General features: G+C 38.0%; 1 protein-coding gene across 3 annotated transcripts; it reads left to right on the plus strand.

Annotated features, from left to right (window-relative positions):
* The first annotated feature begins 2,281 nt into the window (after positions 1-2,281).
* On the plus strand, positions 2,282-6,690 carry LOC107754683 (calcitonin-1-like). 3 transcript variants are annotated; one of them, XM_016571231.1, is made up of 5 exons: positions 2,282-2,501; positions 3,125-3,216; positions 3,664-3,798; positions 5,132-5,167; positions 6,335-6,690. In XM_016571231.1, the coding sequence occupies exons 2-5, from the start codon at positions 3,131-3,133 to the stop codon at positions 6,456-6,458; spliced, it is 381 nt and encodes a 126-aa protein (XP_016426717.1). In that variant the 5' UTR covers positions 2,282-2,501; positions 3,125-3,130; the 3' UTR covers positions 6,459-6,690. The 3 variants fall into 3 exon arrangements, with proteins under 3 accessions (XP_016426717.1, XP_016426716.1, XP_016426715.1); XM_016571230.1 differs by lacking the exon at positions 6,335-6,690 and adding an exon at positions 5,715-6,204 and having other exon boundaries at positions 5,132-5,317; XM_016571229.1 differs by lacking the exons at positions 5,132-5,167; positions 6,335-6,690 and adding an exon at positions 4,395-5,115 and having other exon boundaries at positions 2,285-2,501.
* Positions 6,691-9,270: the final 2,580 nt, after the last annotated feature.

A 9,270-nucleotide genomic window follows, 5' to 3' on the forward strand; every position in this document is an offset into this window, starting at 1 on the left:
CTTTAAAGTTGTCCAAATGAAGTTTTTAGCAATGCATATTACTAATCAAAAATGAAGTTTTTATTTATTTACGGTAGGAAATTTACAAAATATCTTCATGGAACATGATCTTTACTTAATATCCTAATGATTTTTGGCATAAAAGAAAAATCAATAATTTTGACCCATACAATGTATTTTTGGCTATTGCTACAAATATACCCCAGCGACTTAAGACTGGTTTTGTGGTCCAGGGTCACAAATCATACTGGTTTTCTCAGTAGAAATGTGATTTTCCAGTTGTCTTGGGCCTTATTATCTATGAAGTTTTCTACTGAGCCATTCCATCAGTATGGATAGATAAATCCAGCAAGTCTCAGAGGATTCTGTTCAAAGACTGCAGTGTTTGTGATATATAATGAGGACATCTAGAACAGTCAATACATCCTCCCATAAGAAACACATCTTATGATGGATTTGCTATAACAGAGGGAAGTCAGTCAGCATAGATTAATCAATAAAGGAAAGTGAGACCTCAGAGGAGCAACGGCACATTATGAAAAGAAATCCTTTGCTGTGATTTTAGCAAAAGAAGAGGCCAAAAAGGAAATTAGTAATGGAGGACACTGTGATTCAGAAATAGCTTTTGCCTGTATAGTGCATTTTGCTGTAGTGTTGCACATGCAGTAAGCAGTTTTGAATGGGCCCCGCTCATACCCATCCAATCCCAGTCGGATGATGCCATTGGTTGTTAATGCAGTCTAAATAAAAGGATTGTGTGTGATCAGTAAAGCACACAGACGAGATTATGATGAACTCTAACTCACTAAAGTGGGTTGATTGATGAGCAACACTCAGTGATTAAATCTCATTTCCTTAATGTCTAAGGATGAACTGTGCTGGCTCCTCGCTGACCATTTAGTGCTACTCTTTGTCTCAGAGAGGGTTATGGATTGTGTTTAGTTTTTCTCTCAGAGTCATTACAAATCACACTTAATCCCTGTTCGCTTCCGTCTGCAGGTGTTTAAACAGGCGTGCAGTCCAAAAGTGCTTTGTCGGACGTCTCCTGCACCATGATAACAGCTGCTGTTAGCGATACCGTTCCTCAAATGAACTCAGGAAGTGTGTCATAGGCGAATGCCGCCCATGAATGAACGTAATCCAAAAGGACATCATCTGCCTCGAAGCAAAATGATTATCTGTCTTCTGAAATAACTTGCACAAGGCCGGGTGGAGTGAGTGATGTCAAAGCGTGACCAAATTTGAAAGGTTACAGTATCGACTCCAAAGTTTCACGCAGGAAAGGAAAACTTGCTGGCTTAATTTGTTTGCTTACTCGCTGATCTATGGACATGGTAAATCTCAGCAAAGTGTTCCTCTAGCGGAAATGACCCTTCATTAGGCAAAAGGAGTTCATCACGCGTGCAAGTGTAGTTTGCGCCCGTAGCAGGGGTCCCTGGTCCTGTCATGTTGCCCAGATTTACTGATTCCGTCACTGGCGAGGCTTTGGGTTCGATAGCACTAAAAGGCTCATCCAGACTAATGGGGTTCCTATGTGACGCAAACACTGTCTCTTAGTGGAAATGGTTTATTAGGCCTTAGCCAATAAAGAAGAGGAGTCAGATGATGCCTCAAGACAAAGAGCTGTGTAATTGGCAGGCTAAGATAGCAGGCTTGTTATGGTCTTAACCTCTTTGATTCTGACAAAGGGTCACATCATCATGGAAACCCAAATAAGGACAAGAGCACTGTTGCAATTGATCTCACACATTATTACAGGATACACAGTGAAAGGGTATTTGAGTTTGTTTTCCGCCATCAGCATTTGTCTTGCACGTAATTTGAAATGGATTTATGAAAATGTCACACATATGCCTTGTGCATTTTCCTCTCTGCTCTTTAAGTATGTAGCCATAACAGTTTGGTCCATATGCTTTACTCAAGGTTTTCTGAACAGTTATCAAAATAAAATAAAAAAAAAAGAAAATTAAGTATCATGCAAAATCTATATGTGTAATAGCGCCATATCACATACAGTATGTAAAGACACAATGCTAGACAGACAGACAGACACATAGATAAATAGGTAGATCACAACCAACAGTTTTGCATCAGGTTGGCACTAATTATCAAAACGGTAAAACAGATCATAGACTTTCTCTAAATAGTTCACTTACATTTTTTTTTTCCAAACGATATTGAATTTTGCTGATCACTGGTGAATTTTTGTGAATGGAGCAGTTTGTGATTGAAGAATGACGTCATTGGTGTGACACTCTTTATCATTTTCCAGAAGCCCGAAGACAATCTGATTGGTTGGATGAGGGAGCAGTGAGCTCTGGTTGGCTGTCGGAGAATCATTAAACACCCACACTGTCAACAGTGAGACCCACATGGAGGGTATATAGGCAGCTGTATTGTAGCTTAATTCAACAGACACAAAATTTCGTCAAGTTGAAATATCCCCTCTATTTTGGGACGACTCTTTTCTATATCTATAGCACGAAGCCGAACATCTCAAGGTAAGTAACAACTATTTATGGCTTGACACATAATAGATGTGCCATGCTTTTTATCATTCTAAATATACTGTACTATAGATGTGTGTAAATGAACTAAATAAAATGGTAGGAGTGCTTAATGGTATATACATTACTCTTTGGCTCTGTAGTTGCACAGAAAGCATGCTCGATGGATTTTTTTTCAAGGAGAATTGGATGGATCCTTAGACCTGGCTGTGGGTGCAGAGACAGCAGCTCATTACACTAATGCACAGGGTCCTGCTGGAAGGGAAATCACAAGACTAATATCTTTAATGCTGCAGTTATAGCATAGCGCCTGACAGTAGGAGACGTCTGCACCAACCACACAAGCTCTGGTTCTTCTGCAGCAAACAGGAGAAGACTTTTCAAATATTATTTTAGTTTTCAAGCTTGGTCAAATAGTGTGCCAATGACATTGAAAAGTGGGATTGGTTTGAGGGGAATAAAAACGGATAGATTAATACATAGGAAGAAAAGGAAATTTTCAGCAAAAAATACTGAAAATGCATTTTCAACTTTTTCACTAGTAAGGGCTTTACCAGATTTTGTCATCTGTTTTGGTCTGTTCTTAAACTATCTAATGATGAAATGTTTCACCACAGGGGACCATGGTTATGTTGAAGATCTCCGCTTTCCTTGTTGCCTACGCTCTGATTATTTGCCAGATGTACAGCTCTAATGCAGCTCCTGCCAGGTGAGGAGGATTTATAAGAAACATATTGCCATGTTGATAAATGCTTAAAGGGCAGTGTTTTTTCCTTTGATAATTCCTTAAATGAGCTAAAAATATTTATAAGTGAAATTGGTGCTTTGGTAAAGTTGTTCGGATGGAGGCAAGAGAGCATATGTTTTCATTAGAGGTTGCGGCATCATGGACTATCAGTCTTCTGATTACATCAGATGAATCCCAGCCAAACCCACTCTGCTTACGACAGTATTGATCGGGTGATAAATCTTAACTTGGCAACTGGACAGCTTTTAAGTGCCATACTCTTAGCAGATTGTTTTGATTATTTTTAGGATTTGATGTAGCAAGCAAAAAGTGCTTTTATCATGCAAAACATAAGAAAGAAGGATACCTCACACAAACCGTTTGCATAGTCCACTAAGATATGATAATCACAAAGACGTTGCATTGCAGGACTGCACTGGAATCATCACCAGATCGAACTACGCTTACCGACTACGAAGCGAGAAGATTGCTGCACGCAATCGTCAAAGAATTCATGCAGATGACTGCAGAGGACATGGAGCAACAAGCAGCTGAGGAAAACAGGTACAAATCCCATAGTACTTCTCGAATAGTTCCAAACGCAATCTGTTGAATAATTTAGTGAGTGTGCACTGATTTGTTTCTCTCATATTTAAGAAAGTAAGCCCGAAATTCCCTTCAACATGAGAGCAATACCTCCTTAATGTCAGGTGTACTTGTACTTGTTGTATATGGCAGGTATGTCATGAATTTCTGTACAGATATGGGGATTCATTTTTTTATGTTTTCTAAGCTGCAGAGTCCTCTGCCAATTTATTCTCTGCATGAAACTTTATTTATCCATCAGATTTATGAGAGATTGGTAGTTTATAAATGCCTGTTTGCTTTTAATGCATGAAAACGAGTATATCAAACGGCATGGACGGAAGCATGATCTGAAAACATGTGAGAAAATGCCTGCATGATATGCTCAAGTAAAGACATGAAAAGTGCAGCAGAAATGAATTATTGAAGCATGATTTGTTTTACGAGACCATAATGACAGCCGTGAGAGGAAGCATGTCAACATGCATCCTTTCATCATGTCTATCCTGTATGTGAATGCTCTTGCATGTCTACATGTCTATGAGTTTCTCTGCATGTGGTCTGTTTCCTCACAGCCTGGGTAGAGCCGTGTCTAAGCGCTGCTCCAGCCTCAGCACTTGCGTGCTGGGGAAACTGTCCCAGGAGTTGCACAAACTACAGACATATCCACGCACCAATGTAGGAGCGGGCACACCGGGCAAGAAGCGCAGCCTGGAAGCGAATGATGTGTTAGCTGGATATGGAGAGGCGCTCAATCGTGTCTAATCGGCAGCGGCTGTAAACCCATGCTTGGCCCTGATATGCGAGTGCATGTGGAAGTTTGCTTGCCTGATTGACTTGAAAGAACATTTTTTTCTACTTTCTTTGGCAGAGTAGCAAATAACAGACAGACTCTGTTCCACTAATTTCATATAGTCACTGGATCTATTTGGGTTATATAACTGATTCATGAAATTGAGGAGCTCTCATTGGTAGATAGGGCATAACGATGAGCTTTTTTTAACCCACAGCAAAATTCCTGTCTTGTGTGATTTGACTTTGTTCTTGATCTAATAAAGATATTTTTAGAAGGAGATCTTTCTTGCTTATTGTTGTTTAAAGCTCAGAAATGAACATCCATTTTTAATTTAATAAAAAATAACGCAATCAGGCATAAGTACCCATTTTAGGTAAGATACATTACTGCAGCCATTTTTCTTTTTGTCAAATATATTTAATACATTCATTTTCTACATTTCAAATTCTTAATTTTAATATGTTGCATTCATTGCTTCAATGAATATTTCAATTCCCAATATTTTTCCCCCTCTAGTGTTACGAAACAGAAGAGAGCTTGTAACACGGCCACATGTGTGACCCATCGCCTGGCAGACTTCCTGAGCCGCTCGGGGGGAATTGGAAGCAGCAAATTTGTCCCCACTGATGTGGGCTCCCAGGCGTTCGGCCGACGAAGGAGGCTCAGTCAGGAGTAGTCAACAGAAAGGGTCTTACTGAAATGGTATGTGAATAGTGTTCCGAAGCCTCTCATCTCTTTTTAAGAGTCAGAGTCATCTCATTCATTTTATGTGAACCGCAATCCAGCTAATCTGGTCATGACAATTGTCAGAATTATTGTGTTTTATGTTAGAATGATGATATCACAGTATATGATTATATTTATGTTCACGTGACAAAAATGATTATGTGATAATTATACTGAGGCAGCAGCACCAAGAACAGATACGGTGAGGTTCTAAGGTGTCCACACTGAACAAAAAAAAATAAAGATAAAAAATTTAAACCTGTATATATATATATATATATATATATATATTTTTTTTTCATTCCTGGATTCTTAATATGTTGCTGGTGCCATATACAATGACGATAACATCCTAAATAACATATTTCGACAGGTCACCAGTCTACACGTCCACAGTTCTTCTTTGATTGCTGTCAATAAAAGAGAAAGCATCATGTCCACATTATGACCCCTGGGAATGGAAACTCCTCACTTTCATCTGAATGGACTCCGGTTGATAGCACTGATCGTTTCCATTCAGCCAGACATTATAACTGCTCATTTTTTTGGCTCTTCCATGAAGCAACATAAGTAAAAAAAGAAAAAGAAAAGAAAAAACGGTGATCAATAACCATCATTTTTCTACTCATTTGGATCAGAGGAAGAGCATTGCTTCATTCTTTCCTCTCAGCAGAGAGCACACTCAGTATGTACAGTCTGGTTTGGCCCATGTTTCTTTAATGTGTCTCAGCACATTACGGTATTTTGGGGATCATATTAAAGCAGTGCCTCATAAAAAGGCTTCCCTGAATATGGATGTGTCTTGTGCCTTGATGTAACACACTTTACATGCCGCTGTTGTACAGTATGTTTGAATTAAAGGAGGGAGGTTCTACCACTGAATTACAAATTGTAACAATTGTGAATTTGAGCAAGATTAAAATGTATTTTAGATACATAAGGTTTGGGGTACTTGATTTATTGACTGATTGGTTGTTTTAGTAACACGGCCACATGTGTGACCCATCGCCTGGCAGACTTCCTGAGCCGCTCGGGGGGAATTGGAAGCAGCAAATTTGTCCCCACTGACGTGGGCTCCCAGGCGTTCGGCAGACGAAGGAGGCTCAGTCAGGAGTAGTCAACAGAAAGGGTCTTACTGAAATGGTATGTGAATAGTGTTCCGAAGCCTCTCATCTCTTTTTAAGAGTCAGAGTCATCTCATTCATTTTATGTGAACCGCAATCCAGCTAATCTGGTCATGACAATTGTCAGAATTATTGTGTTTTATGTTAGAATGATGATATCACAGTATATGATTATATTTATGTTCACGTGACAAAAATGATTATGTGATAATTATACTGAGGCAGCAGCACCAAGAACAGATACGGTGAGGTTCTAAGGTGTCCACACTGAAGAAAAAAAAATAAAGATAAAAAATTTAAACCTGTAAATAAACAGAAGGTAGTAGATTTTTGAAAAGTTTAAAACAAACCATTTATGATTTATTACTACATATTTATGATTTTGCACTTTCTACTCTTTAATATAACTAATATATATATATATATATATATATATATAGGGGTACTTGATTTATTGACTGATTGGTTGTTTTAGTAATTGGTCTGCCATACACATGCCCCCTCATGTCATGCTCGATCTTGCATTTCTGATACAATAATCAGAATTCAATGATGATCACAAGGTTCAACATTATTCTACATTTGTGATTGTCCAGTTGTTCTGTAATACAGGTCATAATGTCCCATGGAGCACTGAAATAGTAGAAGTGTCAAATTAAGAAGTACAGTTTTTAAACCAACGCATAATCAATGTATAATTCATTCATGAAAACACAATAAAAAGAAAACAAACAGAAGAAAACTTTATAAAAAAAAATATATATAAATTATATATATGAATCTTATTTCTATATCTGAATAGTAGTAGTACTGTTCTAGGAAAAATGGAGTCTTCACATCATTGCATTGTGTTTTATAGCCCCAAAGACACGCTTTATTTCTTCTTATTTGGTCCTCTGTGCATATTACAGTGACAGCAGTCATTCTGCATAAACCCTTTTGGGAGCCGTTTGTCATGATTGTGTTTTTCAATGGCTAATTGTCATGCTGGTCTCCCAACAGTGCCCCCTCCCCCATGGGAACTTGTTTACAGTCAAATCAATTTCCAAAAGTGCAAGTAAAATTGCCTTTTTTGGTGTCATTTACAGAGAGCAGAGAGACCAGTTATTCCTTATTAAGGTGAACTGATCTTTATATTCACTGATGCCATTGAGGTCTTATTAAACAAAGTCTTATGAAATCTTTCTGATCTCGTATGCAGGAGTGATACATACACCATACAGCATAATACCCACACTGTACAACTATTTGAGCAAATTAAACATTTAATATATTTCATCATTTACCCAATAACATGTTATACGCTTCTAAATGAGAATAAAAGACCACAATGTGAATGATTCATTTTCATTCATATAATCTCATAAATGAGCTCGTTCTAATCACTAAAACCACTCATCCAAGTTTCCCATCACAACCTTCTCAACAATCCTGACGGCAAGTGCTTTCTTGTATCCTCACACAGTTCAAATGGATCCCATCCAGTTAGATGCTTTGTTAATTAACCTCTGTGCCCTCATTGTAGTAGTGAGTCATTTCATATTGCAGTGGCTCTGCTGCCCGGCCCATTCCTCTCTGCTAATAAGGAGAGATTGTAATTTCTCGTGCCTCTGAGAGGCAGGGTTTCTCTGAGAGCCAGCCAGTCAATTAATCTTTATCTGCAAACTTTTACATTACATTACTCCTATCACTGCACAAATTTCATTGTAATTACTTCCGACATATTTCACAAAGCAAACAAAGAAGGAAATGCAACAATTGCATAACATAAGAATTGGTAACTAAATGCTCCTGGCATTCAATTAGATGTATTCCTTTTATTGCTTTAAGTAACAGTCTTTTATCAGCAATGAAAACAGATGGACAGTTATTTTTGATGTTTAAGAATCAATCATAAAAAAAACCTCTGCAGGTATTTGCTAATTGAGTACGGAAGTGCGATGATTTTGCTACAGTAAGACGTCATTAAGTAAATTGATTACAAGCCTCCCGCGCTGTACATCCAACTTAAAAGAAATGGACTGATCTAAATGAAATACATCAACATGATGTCAGACTCTGTTCCATGTTTCGTGTGTGTCCTGCTCCCCATGTGCCTTCCCATGCCCTTATTTGGTTTGTTTCCTGTTCCTCCCCTGCTTAAGTTGATTTCTTCCCAGGTGTGTCCCTTGATGTGTCATGGCTCCCAGGTGTGTCTCGTCATCCCCTCCTCCTCATCTCTCCTCTTCTCCACTAAGTAAGTAAAAGAGACCATGAATTTATAATTCCCACCCAGTCACAAAAAAATATTAAAACTATACCATGACTTTATATCTCTTTTTTTCTTTTAAGATTGTGAAGGTCTCACACACTGTCAATTTTTGCTTTTATCCTTCATAAACATAATTGATTTTACGTAAACACATGGACACACTGTAACTCTAAACTCAATTGTGTATTTCAGATGCATCACATCCTACAACCTCATCATCTGCAGAGAAAAATCGCCACTTAATCACACCAAAATAATGGACTTAAAGGCATCATTGGATTGTGATTGTTTCACTGAAAGTTGGTCTTCATCACATCTATTTTTTTGTTCTTATTTTGTGTTTTAGTTTATGTATTTATTCATGTTCACTGTCAATTGTCATTCATTAATGTATTCAGCTAATAACTGTTGTTAAGAGCACTGACAGTTTTGCATGTCAATAAAAACATACTTAATTCACACAACATGCTGCTGTTGAGGTTATTGTTGTTTTAATGTAAAACCCTAACCAAGGCTACACTCTAAGATGCCTCATTACTGATTTTCTGTAGCTC

The sequence above is a fragment of the Sinocyclocheilus rhinocerous genome, unplaced genomic scaffold, assembly GCF_001515625.1.
Source record: "Sinocyclocheilus rhinocerous isolate Xijiao unplaced genomic scaffold, SAMN03320098_v1.1 scaffold742, whole genome shotgun sequence".
Lineage (NCBI taxonomy): Eukaryota > Metazoa > Chordata > Actinopteri > Cypriniformes > Cyprinidae > Sinocyclocheilus > Sinocyclocheilus rhinocerous.